General features: G+C 38.8%; 1 protein-coding gene across 45 annotated transcripts in view; it reads right to left on the minus strand.

Annotated features, from left to right (window-relative positions):
• The window catches only part of CFAP70 (cilia and flagella associated protein 70), a 96,311-nt gene that overhangs the window by 62,080 nt on the left and 19,911 nt on the right, over window positions 1-14,320 (minus strand). For 9 of the 45 annotated variants that reach the window (XM_072755011.1, XM_072755018.1, XM_072755008.1 and 6 more), the window contains 2 exons: window positions 3,400-3,579; window positions 174-356 (listed from right to left, as the gene is read on the minus strand). The exons of 4 other annotated variants lie outside the window; for them this stretch is intronic. In XM_072755011.1, the coding sequence (XP_072611112.1) occupies window positions 174-356; window positions 3,400-3,579 (363 nt within the window). The remainder of the gene's footprint in view (window positions 1-173; window positions 357-3,399; window positions 3,580-14,320) is intronic. 32 more of the 45 variants (XM_072755021.1, XM_072755010.1, XM_072755007.1 and 29 more) reach the window with 5 other exon arrangements.

The raw sequence follows: 14,320 nt of genomic DNA on the forward strand, positions 1-14,320 counted from the left end.
ATTTAATAAATTATTTTGTTTGTTGAACTTAAGAAGGCAGGAGATACTTTCATCAGAATCAGATAATTGTTTTAACAAGTAACAAATATATATAAATTTGAGGATTCAAAAAATGTTTGAGTATCTGTCTGTGTACTTAAGTTTATCACAAAAAAACTGCACCATTCTCTCACCTCAGGACGGTTGAGTTCTCCGTCTTCTTCCTCATAGGGCCCACCAATGATAAAAGCATCAGGAATGTTATTAGCTCCTGGAGCCAGAATGTTGGCAATTGGCCATTTTTTGGGCCTGGGAACTGGTTCTCTTTCTCCTCCAAGCTTCAGAGTTCCATTCTTGAACAAAATAGAATAATCTTTCTACAGAATAAATTATCATACATCAGGAAATTTTTTATGACTTTCAAATGAACAAAAAGATTACTGAAGTATCTTTTCAGTGTAATGTTGGGTGTTGTCTAACAGACACTTCCATCTGTGATTATCTGACTCTACAGGGGAGCCTATGCTCTTCATTGTCTTTGTGTTATTTTAAAATTATTTAATTGATAAAAATAGATAATAATGAAAAGTATTCTTATCCATAGATATGCAAATATATTTTGTCTGGTGAAAATGTAATTGATTATTGCCCTGTGGCTGATGATGAGTTTAAAATTATTAGCAAATTCATTTCAACATTCCTGATTGCTTATATATGGGTTATTTCTTCAGATTCTCCTTTGAACCCTTTTTGGTTTGGGAAAAATTAGAGAGGGTGACAAAACATGAGAGACTCCTAACTCTGGGAAATGAACAAGGGGTAGTGGAATGGGATGTAGGTGGTGGATGGGGTACCTGGGTGACAGGCACTGAGGGGGGCCTTGATGGGATTAGAACTGGATGTTACACTGTATGTTGGCAAATCGAACTCTAAAATACATATATATATATAGGTATTCACTTATATATATATATATATATATATTTAAAAACAGGTTTTAAGGTATAAAAAGGTTTTAAAAACCTTTTTAGAAACAAATCTGACAAAGGGTTAACAACATAGGCACTTTCTTATTTATAACTTATTTAAAACATATTTGCAATAGAAAATTGATAAAGATATGAATATGCAAATTATAGAAAGGGAAATTAGATAATCCAACATTTAAATTAAAACATGCTATATATCCTTAATAACAATTAAAATGAACATAAAAACAATGAGATACCATTTTAAACCACTGATTGGCAAAATCAGTCTGAAAATATCAAGCATTGGGAATATTGTGAAGGGAATGGTATTCCTATACATAGTTGATTGAAGTATAAATTGGCATACTATGGAAAGCAATTTTGCAGTCACCAGTAAATTTAAAATTGTCATACCCTATAACTCAACAATTCTAGTTCTGTTGATTAAGCTTAAAAAACTTTTGTGAGGAGAGGCATTTCTGGAATGACAGAGAAAAGACCTCTGAAAATCTGTTCTTTCATAAAAACTAGAATGCTGGCAAAAATTATCAATATTAGGCATATCGAGACCATTCCGGAGAAAGGACAGTGTTTTCGATAAACAGTGCAGAAAACCAATTATCCACATGGAAAAAAATTCAAGTTGTACCCTTACCTTAAACCACGTACAAAAATTAACTCAAAATGAACCAAAGGCCTAAATTTAAGAGCTAAAACTGTAAAACTATTAGAAGAAAACTCAGGGGGAAATCCTCATGACATCAAATTAAACAATGATTTCTTGGTTATGTCACTAAAGACACAGACAATAAAAGAAAAAATAAATGCATTCATTTGGGGAATATAAAAAATAGTGAAAGGGAATAAAGGGGAAAGGAGAAAAAATGAGTGGGAAATATCAGAAAGGGAGACAGAACACGAGAGACTCCTAACTCTGGGAAACAAACTAGGGGTGGTGGAAGGGGAGGGGGGTGGTGGGTGGGGGTGACTGTATGACGGGCGCTGAGGGGGGCACTTGATGGGATGAGCACTGGATGTTATGATATATGTTGGCAAATTGAACTCCAATAAAAAAAAAAAGAAATAACAAACACACACACAAAAAAGAAAAAAATAGATAAATTGGACTTCATTTTAAGATTTTATTTATTTATTCATGAAAGACCGAGAGAGAGAGAGGCAAAGACACAGGCAGAGGGAGAATCAGGCTCCATGCAGGGAGCCTGATGCAGGACTTGATCCTGGGACTCCAGGATCATGCCCTGAGCCAGGGGCAGGTGCTCAACCGCTGAGCCACTCGGTGTCCCAGGGCTTCATTAAAATTTAAAAATTTTGTGCAGCAAAACATACAAACAACAAAGTTAAAAATGGGAGAAAATATTTGTAAATTACATATCTGATAAGGGAACCATAGCTAGAATATATAAAGTACTCTTAAAACTCAACAACAAAAAACAACCTGATTCAAAAATGGGCAAAGAATTTGAATAAACATTTCCCCAAAGAAAATATACACATGGCAATATAAGGATGAGAAAGGATGCTCAACATTATTAGTTATTAGTGAAATGCAAATCTAAAACACAAGGAGATGCCACTTCACACCTAGTAGAATGGGTATTATCACAAAATAAAAAACAGGAAATAATATATGTGGATGAGGATATGGAGAAATTGGAACCCTTTATACTGCTAGTGGGAATGTAAATGGTGAAGAGGAATTGGAGGGTTCCATACTGAAATGTAGATGGCAATAAAACAGATGACAGTATTAGCTAATTATACCCTTTTAGCAAGCAATTTGGAAATCTCTATCAAGAGCCTCAAAAAATCCAGACATAATCATTCCATAGAAATTTTGACTAAGGGGGTGCTTGGGTGGCTTAGTTGGTTGAGTGTCTGACTCTTGATTTCTGCACAGGTCATGATCTCAGGGTCATGGGATCCTGATTGCATGTCAGGCTCTGCAATCAGCAGGGAGTCTGCTTGAAATTCCTTCTCCATCTCCCTCTTCCCTTCCCTGCTGCACACCTGTGCTCTCTCTACCTTTCTCTCTCTCCAAAATAAATAAATCTTTTTTAAAAAAGAAATTTGGACCAAGAAAATAACCCAAAATTAATAAAGTTTTATATAAATAAGCACATTGTACAAAACTTACAAAATACATGCATAAATGCAATGTATTTAAATACATTAAAATGATCAATTTAAAAATGTTTTACATATTTTCCATCATAAATATGTATTTATTGACATAAATTATATGTAATGCATACTATTATATACATGTAAATTATACATATCTACATATAAAACAGAAGTAAACTTTATTTTTTTAAGCCTAAAAAAAAGTCTCAACCATTAATAGAGCTTGCTTTGAATGCAGGTGAGGAAGAGATGACCATATGAGTGTTTAAATCTATATAAATATTTGGCTGTAGGGCTTTACCTCTCCAACTGACGGAACTTGTAGACCAACCATGTAGTTCTGCAGAGGCCCTACTGGAATGAAAGACTCAGGCACAGAGTAGGCAGCCTCCAATGTGACTTTCAGTAGATTGCCTCCTAAAATCTGTGCTGTGGTCAATAATGGTTCTGCCACAAATACTTTAACTTCAAGACTGCACTGCTGGAAAAGAATAAAATTATGCAGCATTTTGAAAATGCCAGAGGCTTTCCTAACCCATTCCTTTCTTTCATTATCTTATTTGAATCTCATATCACTGTTCAAGGTAAGAAGGTCAAGTTTAATTATTTCTATATAGAGGTTTCAAATAACTTTCTCTAGGTCCTGGGCAGCCAGGTGGCTCAGCAGTTTAGTGCCTGCCTTCAGCCCAGGGCATGATCCCGGAGTACCGGATCGAGTCCCACGTTGGGCTCCCTGCATGGAGCCTGCTTCTCCCTCTATCTGTGTCTACCTCTCTTTCTGTGTTTCTCATGAGTAAATAAATAAAATCTTAAAAAAAAAAAAATTTCTCTAGGTCCCATGAATTAGAACTATAGCCGAGATGAGAATCTTATTCCTAAATTAGAGGCCTTTCCCCTCTACCATACTGATGTCAGTATATATCAGGAATATACTGATATATATTCCTCTCATATATGTATACAAATACATATATGAGAGGAATTGGAAGGTTCTATCCTGAAATGTTAATAATAGTTTCACATGAGTGACATTGGGTTGCTTTATTTGCTAGTTTATATTCTGTGACTACTTTTATTTTATTTTATTTTATTTTATTTTTAAGATTTTATTTATTTTTCATGATAGTCACACAGAGAGAGACAGAGAGGCAGAGACACAGGCAGAGGGAGAAGCAGGCTCCATGCAGGGAGCCCGATGTGGGACTCGATCCCGGGTCTCCAGGATCGTGCCCCAGGCCAAAGGCAGGCGCCAAACCACTGCGCCACCCAGGGATCCCTGTGACTACTTTTATAACTTAAGTGTAGTAGTTTTTTTTTTTTAATTTTATGGTTCTTTTTCACATAGAGTATACTCTATGTAGAAAACCCAGAAGACTCCAACAAAAACTGTTAGAGCTGATACAGGAATTCAGCAAACTCACAGAATATAAAATCAATGCACAGAAGTTTGCTGCATTTAAATGCACCAATAATGAAGCAGAAGAAAGAGAAATCAAGAAATCAATCCCATTTGCAATTGCACTAAAAACTATAAGATACCTAGAAATAAACCTAATCAAAGAGGTAAAAGATCTGTACTCTGAAAAGTATAGAACACTATGAAAGAAATTGAGGAAGACATAGAAAATGGAAAAACATTCCATGCTCATGGATTAGAAGAACAAATACTGTTAAAATGTCTATACAACCCAAAGCAATTGACACATTCAATGCAATCCCCACCAAAATAACACCAACATTTTTCACAGAGCTGGAAAAAATAATTCTAAGATTTGTATGGAAACAGAAAGGACTCCAAATACCCAAGGTAATGTTGAAAAAAGAAAACCAAAGTTGGATGCCTCACAATTCTGGACTTCAAGCTGTAATCATCAAAACAGTATGGTACTGGCACAAAAATAGACACATATATCAATGGAACAGAATAGAGAACCCAGAAATGGACCCTCAGCTATATGGTCAAATCATCTTCGACAAAGCAGGAAAGAATATACAATGGAAAAAGGACTTTTCAACAAATGAAGTTGGGAATATTGGACAGCCACATGTATAAGTATGAAACTGAACCACTTTCCTATACCATACACAAAAATAAGTTCAAAATGGATGAAAGATCCAAATATGAGACAAGAATCCCTCAAAATCCTAGAGTAGAACATAGGCGGCAACATCTTTGACCTTGGCCACAGCAACTTCTTAGTAGATATGTCTCCAAAACCAAGGGAAGCAAAAATGAACTATTAGAACTTCATCAAGATAAAGGGCTTCTGCACAACAAAGGAAACAATCAGCAAAATGAAAGGCAAGAGCACTTCTGGGCATCCATCAGACTCAGTGGGGAGAAAGAGAAATCCAGTTAAAATTAGAGTTGGAGGTTTAACCACACATCAGTTCTGATCAGATTATTCCTTAAAGGGGATGCACCATTGTCAAGACCAGAGCCCAGGGCCTGAGGGAGGGGACCAGCAGCGCCCAAGGAGCAAGGCAGCTGCACTTGGACTGGGGATGGCCATTCTGCATTGAACAAAATGACTAGAAGGAAGAATTCACCACAAAAGAAAGAATCAGAAGTAATACTCTCTGCCACAGATCTGCTAGATATGGATTTAAGTACCATGTCAGATCCAATTCAGAAGGACAATAATAAAATTACTGGTGGCTCTAGAAAAAAGCATAAAAGACTCCAGATTCTCTTACTGCAGAATTGAGATCTAATCAGGCTGAAATTAAAAATAACTGAGATGCAGTCTAAACTGGATGCTCTAACTACTAGGGTTAATGATATGGAAGAGAGAGTGAGTGACATAAAAAACAAGTTGACGGAAAGAAAGGAAGCTGAAATAAAAAGAGAAAAACAATTAAGAACCAATGAGGAAAGCTTTTGGGAAATAAATGATAGCATGAGAAGGAATAATATGCATCTTATTGGGATTCCAGAAGAGACAGAGAGGGAGAGGGGACCACAAAGTATATGTGAACAAATCATAGCTGAGAACTTCCCTAATTTGGGGAAGGAAACAGGCATTCATATCCAAGTGATAGAGAGGACCCCCACCCAAAAAAAACCAACAAAACCCAATCAACATCCTGACATATGATAGTGAAGCTTGCAAAGTTCAAAGATAAAGTTCTAGGGGGGAGGGCAAGATGGCAGAGGAGTAGGTGCCTCACCTCACCCAGCCCTACCAACTTACCTAGATTACTTGCAAATCATGATGAAAACCTATGAATTCGACCTGAGATTTAAAGAGAGAACAGCTGGAACGCTACAGAAAGAAGGGTTTTTTGCTTCTAACAAGGTAGGAAGGTGGGAAAAAATAAAAAAGAATCAAGTGGCGGTGGGGCCCCACAAGGAGCCGGGCTAAGGCCAGGCAGCAAGAGCCTCTGGACAGGAAAGCCCAGCCCTGGAGAAGCAGGAACTTTTAAAAAATCCACGCTGGATTCTTCCTGGAGGGAAAGGCACTTAGGAGGGAAATTGAGCAGAACCACAGAAGGGGCTGTGGAGCCTCCAGTCTCCCGGAGTCACTAACAGAGGAAGTGCACCCCAAGGGAGAGCGTGGCACAGACCACGGGCTGAGCTCCGTAAAGGGCTGGAGCCTGCGCCCGGCGGGGCCTCAGGAGAAGCTCAGGCAGCGGCTGATGGAGGGGGCTGCGCCCTGCTGCCTTGGGGATCTGCGGCCTGGGAGCGCAATTCCAGCAGCACAGGCCCCGGATCCCAGGGCGCGGGGGGACACAGCCCAGGATTCTGTGGTCCCCCCAGGACAGGCGGAGGCGGGGAGGGCACAGGACAGTGAGGACTCTCCTGCCGCCAGGCACTCCCAAGCTGTGCAGGTCAGCGCCCCCACCACCCCTGGAGCACCTAGGCCCAGGCGGACTGGGAGCTGCGGTATTTATTGTGGGAGCTGACTCCAGAGCTGGAGACCTGGCCGCCGCCAGTGGTGTTGTTCCTCCTGGTGTCACCCTGTGCCTGGGACGGGTAGGGCCGCCAGGGAACAGAGGCCTCAGGGGGTCAACAGCTCCCCCTGAGCCTGCACCCGGCGGGGGGGCAAGGCAGCTCCCCCAGCTGCACACACCTGAGAGCACATCAGCCCCTCCCCGAGACCAACTGGAAGGACGGGGTGAGCAAGTTCTTGACCTAGCAGCGCTGGAAAGCTCCAGGGGAAGTTGAGGGATTTACAGTATATAGAACCAGAGGGTACCACTCCTTTTTTTTTTTTTTTTCCTTCTTTTTTCCAGTACAACTCGTTTTTATATCAGACTGTAAATTTCCTGGGGTGACTGGGTGACATGCACTGAGGGGGGGCACTTGACGGGATGAGCATTGGGTGTTATGCTACATGTTGGCAAATCAAACTCCAATAAAAAAAATACCAAAAAAAAAAAAAGACTGTAAATTTCCAATATTTTTTTCTTTTCCCACCTTACCTAAATGTTTTACCACCTCTTTATTTTTAAGATTCTTCCTTTTTGACTTTCATATTTCTACAATTACAGGTCCTAGATATATTTTCCACTTCTAGATTCTCTTCAACATACTCAACTTAATTTTGGGAGATATACAAGATATGTTTTGTTTTGTTTTGTGTTTTTTGTTTTATCTGCCTCATTTTGTTCTACAATGGCAGAAGTTAGTACCTTCTAAAACATTACCATCATACACCCAGAACCAAGTGGTATACTGTGCTGGTTCATTCTGTGAGATTCCTCATTCCCATTCTGTCCCCCCTCTTTTATCTCATTTATGTTTTGGTGGTCAATGTTGGGGCCCTCTATAAGTATTTCTGGTTTATATAAATTTGGGACTGAGCATCCTCTAACATACAGAACTTAATATACTCAGAAATAAGAGGATCACCCTCTAGAACCCCTCAGGGAAACTACATTCTCCCTCCACTACAACATTGTCACCACCACCATCTCCCAGTCCCCCCTTTTTTTCTTCTCCTTTTTTTTCTTTTTCTTTTCTTTTTTTTTTTTTTTTTTTTTTTTTGTCTCTTCTTTAGGATTTCTGGCCTTTATTTTTTACTACTTTGTTTTAAAATATGTTTTTCACTTTAGTGGTCCTCTTGTTTTATTTCATTCTGATCTTTGTTTTCAATTTCTGGTCTCTGACCTTGGCAGAATCATCTAGGGTGAAATTTACTTAGGGCATGGTTGATATTCTTGACTCAGCCCGCTCATACAGCCACTCTGCACTGAGCAAAATGACTAGAAAGAATGCACCACAAAAGAAGAATCAGAGACAGTACTCTCTGCCACAGAGTTATAGAATTTTACAGAATTCGATGTCAGAAAGCCAATTCAGAAGCACAATTATAAAGCTACTGGTGGCTCTGGAAAAAAGAATAAAGGAATCAAGAGACTTCATGATGGCAGAACTTAGATCTAATCAGGCCAAAATTAAAAATCAATTAAATGAGGGGATCCCTGGGTGGCTCAGGAGTTTTGCGCCTGCTTTTGGCCCAGGGTGTGATCCTGGAGTCCCGGGATCGAGTCCCACGTCAGGCTCCCAGCATGGAGCCTGCTTCTCTCTCTGCCTGTGTCTCTGCCTCTCTCTCTCTATGCCTATCATAAATAAATAAATCTTTAAAAAATATATATCTTCCTTTAAAAAAAAAAGTCAATTAAATGAGATGCAATCCAAACTGGAGGTCCTAACAACGAGGGTTAATGAGGTAGAAGAAAGAGTGAGTGACATAGGAGACAAGTTGATGGCAAGGAAGGAAGCTGAGGAAAAAAGAGAAAAACAAAAGACCATGAGGAAAGGTTATGGGAAATAAATGGCAGCTTCAGAAGGAAAAATCTATGTAATTGGAGTTCTAGAGCGTGCCAAAAGGGACAGAGGACCAGAAGGCATATTTGAACAAATCATAGCTGAGCATTTCCCTAACTTGGGGAGGGAAACAGGCATTCATATCCAGGAGATACAGAGATCCCCACCTAAAATCAATAAAAACTGTTCAACACCTCGACATTTAATAGTGAAACTTGCAAATTCCAAAGATAAAGAGAAAATTCTTAAAGCAGCAAGAGACAAGAGATTCCCTAACTTATATGAGAAGAAATATTAGATTAACAGCAGACCTCTCCACAGAGACCTGGCAAGGCAGAAAGGGCTGGCAGGATATATATAGGGTACTAAATGAGAAAAATATGCAGCCAAGAATACTCTATCCAGCAAGGCTCTCATTCAGAATAGAAGGAGAAATAAAAAGCTTCCAAGATGCGCAGAAACTGAAAGAATATGTGACCACCAAACCAGCTCTGCAAGAAATATTAAGGGAGACTCTAAAAGAAAGAGGAAGCCTGAAGAAATAATCCACAAAAACAGGGACTGAATAGGTATCATAATGACACTAAATTCGTATCTTTCAATAGTAACTCTGAACATGAATGGGCTAAATGACCCCACCAATGATGCAGGGTTTCAGACTGGATAAAAAAGCAAGACCCATCTATTTGCTGTCTACAAGAGACTCATTTTAGACCTAAGAACACCTACAGCCTGAAAATGAAAGGTTGGAGAACCATTTACCATTCAAATGGTCCTCGAAAGCTGGGATAGCAATCCTCATATCAGATAAATTAAAGTTTATCCCAAAGACTGTAGTAAGAGATGAAGAGGGATACTATATCATACTTAAAGAATCTATCCAACAAGAGGACCTAACAATCATGAACATTTATGCCTCTAATGTGGGAGCTGCCAAGTATATCAATCAATCAATAACCAAAGTAAAGACATACTTAGATAATAATACACTAATACTGGGAGACTTCAACAGGGCACTTTCTGCAAATGACACATCTTCTAAGCACAACATCTCCAAAGAAACAAGAGCTTTAAATGATACACAGGACCAGATGGATTTCACAGATATTTACAGAACTTTACATCCGAACACAACTGAATACACATTCTTCTCAAGTGCACATGGAACTTTCTCCAGAATAGACCACATACTGGGTCACAAATCAGGTCTCAACCAATACCAAAAGACTGGGTTTGTCCCCTGCATATTTTCAGACCATAATGCTTTGAAACTTGAACTCAATCACAAGAAGAAATTTGGAAGAAACTCAAACACATGGTGGTTAAAGAGCATCCTGTTAAAAGATGAAAGGGTCAACCAGGAAATTAAAGAAGAATTAAAAAGATTCATGGAAACTAATGAAAATGAAGATACAAGTGTTCAAAATCTTTGGGATACAGCAAAAGCAGTCCTAAGAGGGAAATGCATCACAATACAAGCATCCCTCAAAAAATTGGAAAAACCTCAAATACACAAGCTAATCTTGCACCTAAAGAAACTGGAGAAAGAACAGCAAGTAAAACCTACACCAAGCCGAAGAAGAGAGTTAATAAAGATTCATGCAGAACTCAATGAAATCGAGACCAGAAGAACTGTAGAACAGATCAACAAAACCAGGAGTTGGTTCTTTGAAAGAATTAGTAAAACAGATAAACCATTAGCCAGTCTTACCAAAAACAAAAGAGAAAAGACTCAAATTAATAAAATCATGAATGAAAAAGGAGAGATCACAACCAATACCAAGGAAATACAAATGATTTTAAAAACATATTATGAGCAGCTATACACCCATAAATTAGGCAATCTAAAATAAATGGACACATTTCTGGAAAACCACAAACTATCAAAACCGGAACAGGAAGAAATAGAAAGCCTGAACAGACCGATAACCAGGGAGGAAATTGAAGCAGTCATCAAAAACCTTCCAAGACACAAAAGTCCAGGGCCAGATGGCTTCCCAGGGGAATTCTATCAAACGTTTAAAGAAGAAACAACACCTATTCTACTAAAGGTGTTCTGAAAGATAGAAAGGGACAGAACACTTCCAAACTTGTTTTATGAGGCCAGCATCACCTTAATTCCAAAACCAGACAAAGACCCCACCAAAAAGAAGAATTATAGACCAAGATCCCTGATGAACACAGATGCAAAAGTTCTCAACAAGATACTAGCCAATAGGATCCAACAGTACATTAAGATCATTCACCATGACCAAGTGGGATTTATCCCCAGAATGCAAGGCTGGTTCAACACTTGTAAAGCAATCAACGTGATAGATCATATTAACAAGAGAAAAAACAAGAACCATATGATCCTCTCAATAGATGCAGAGAAAGCATTTGACAAAATACAACATCCATTCCTGATCAAAACTCTTCAGAGTGTAGGGTTACAGGGAACATTCCCCAGCATCTTAAAAGCCATCTATGAAAAGTCCACAGTAAATATCATTCTCAATGGGGAAACACCGGGAGCCTTTCCCCTAAGATCAGGAACATGACAGGGATGTCCATTCTCACCACTGCTATTCAACATAGTACTAGAAGTCCTAGCCTCAGCAATAAGACAACAAAGAGAAATAAAAGGCATTCAAATTGGTAAAGAAGTCAAACTCTCCCTCTTTACAAATGACATGATACTGTATGTAGAAAACCCAAAAGACTCCACCCCAAGATTGCTAGAACTCATATAGCAATTTGGCAGTGTGGCAGGATACAAAATCAATGCCCAGAAATCAGAGGCATTTCTATACACTAACAATGAAACTGAATAAAAAATTAAGTAATCAATCCCATTTACAATTGCACCCAAAAGCATAAGATACCTAGGAATAAACCTAACCAAAGAGGTAAGGATCTATACCCTAAAAACTACAGAACACTCTGAAAGAAATTAAGGAAGACACAAAGAGATGGAAAAACATTCTATGCCCTCCTGCACTGTTGGTGAGAATGTGAACTGGTGCAGCCACTCTGGAAAACTGTGTTCCTCAAAGAGTTAAAAATAGATCTGCCCTACGACCCAGTAATTGCACTGCTGGGGATTTACCCCAAAGATACAGATGCAATGAAACGCTGGGACACCTGCATCCCGATGTTTATAGCAGCAATGTCCACAATAGCTAAACTGTGGAAGGAGCCTTGGTGTCCATCGAAAAAGGAATGGATAAAGAAGATGTGGTTTATGTATACAATGGAATATTACTCAGCCATTAGAAATGACAAATACCCATCATTCGCTTCAACGTGGATGGAACTGGAGGGTATTATGCTGAGTGAAATAAGTCAGTCAGAGGACAAACATAATATGGTCTCATTCATTTGGGGAATATAAAAAATAATGACAGGGAATAAAGGGGAAAGGAGAAAAAAATGAATGGGAAATATCAGAAAGGGAGACAGAACATGAGAGACTCCTAACTCCGGGAAACGAACTAGGGGTGGGGGAAACTGGGTGATGGGCACTGAGGGGGCACTTGATGGGATGAGCACTGGGTGTTATTCTATACGTTGGCAAATTGAACACCAATAAAAAATAAATTTACAAAAAAAATAATAAATTCAAGTCAAATTAAAAAAAAAATTCTATGCTCATGGATTGGAATAATAAATATTGTGAAAATGTCTATGTTACCCAGAGCAATTTACACATTCAGTGCAATCCTTATTAAAATACCATGGACTCTCTTCACAGAGTTGGAACACATAATCTTAAGATTTGTATGGAACCCAAAAGTTTCCAAATAGCCAGAGGGTTATTGAAAAAGAAAATCAAAGCTGGGGGCATCACAATGCCTGACTTCAAGCTATATTACAAACTTGTGATTATCAAGACAGTATGGTACTGGCACAAAAACAGACACATAGATCAATGGAATAGAATTGAGAACCCAGAAGCGGACCCTCAACTCTATGGTCAACTCATCTTCGACAAAGCAGAAAAGAATATCCACTGGAAAAAGGACAGTCTCTTCAATAAATGGTGTTGAAAGCTTGGACAGCCACATGCAGAAGAATGAAACTGGACCAATCTCTTATACCATATACAAACATAAACTCAAAATGGTTGAAGATCTAAATGTGAGACAAAAATCCATCAAAATACTACAGGAGAACACAGGCAACACCCTTTTTGAACTTGGCCACAGCAACTTCCTGCAAGACACATCTATGAAGGCAAAGGAAACAAAAGCAAAAACAAACTACTGGACTTCATAAAAATAAAAAGCTTCTGCACAGTGAAGGAAATAATCAACAAAACTAAAACACAACCTACAGAATGGGAGATGATATTTGCAAATGACATATCAGATAAAGGGCTAGTATTCAAGATCTATGAAGAACTTATCAAAATCATCCAAGAAACAGTCCAGTCATGAAATGGGCAAAAGATATGAACATACATTTCTCCAAAGAAGACCTATACATGGCCAACAAGCACTTGAAAAAATGCTCCACATCACTTGCCATCAGGGAAATACAAATCAAACCCACAATGAGATACTACCTCACACCAGTAAGAATAGCAAAAATTAAGAAGACAGGAAACAACAAATGTTGGAGGGGATGTGGAGAAACGGGAACCTCTTGCACTATTTGGTGGATGCAAGCTGGTACAGCCACTCTGGAAAACAGTGTGGAGGTTCCTCAAGAAGTTAAAACTAGAGCTACCCTATGACCTAGCAATGGCACTACTGGGTTTTTCCCCAAAGATACTGATGTAGTGAAACGTTGGGATATCTGCACCCCAGTGTTTATAGCAGCAAAGTGCACAATAGCCAAACTGTGGAAGAAGCCATAATGTCCTTCAACAAATGAATGAATAAAGAAGATATGGTATATATACCATGGAATATTACTCAGCCATCAGAAAGGACAAACACCTACTGTTTGCTTCTATGTGGAGGGTATTGTAGTGAGTGAAATAAGTCAGTTGGAAAAGGACAATTATCATATGGTTTCACTCATATGTGGAGTATAAGAAATAGTGAAAGGGACTATAAGGGAAAGGAGGGAAACTGAGTGGGGAAAAATTAAGGAGTGAGACAAACCATGAGAGAGACTCCTTACTCTGGGAAACAAACAAAGGGTTGCGGAAGGGGAGGTGGGTAGGGAGATAGGAGGTGGGCACTAAAGAGGGCACTTGATGGGATGAGCACTGGGTGTTATATGTTGGCAAATTGAATTTAAATAAAAAAATTTTTTTTAAATCTAAAAGACAACCTACAGAATGGGAGAAAACATTTGCAAATGACATATCAGATAAAGGGCTAGTATCCAAAATCTGTAAAGAACTTATCAAATTCAACACCCAAAGAACAAATAATCCACTCAAGAAATGGGCAGAAGACATGAACAGACATTTCTCCAAGGGAGACATACAAATGACCAACAGAAGAGTTTATGTAAA

This window comes from Vulpes vulpes, chromosome 4, assembly GCF_048418805.1.
Source record: "Vulpes vulpes isolate BD-2025 chromosome 4, VulVul3, whole genome shotgun sequence".
Classification (NCBI taxonomy): domain Eukaryota; kingdom Metazoa; phylum Chordata; class Mammalia; order Carnivora; family Canidae; genus Vulpes; species Vulpes vulpes.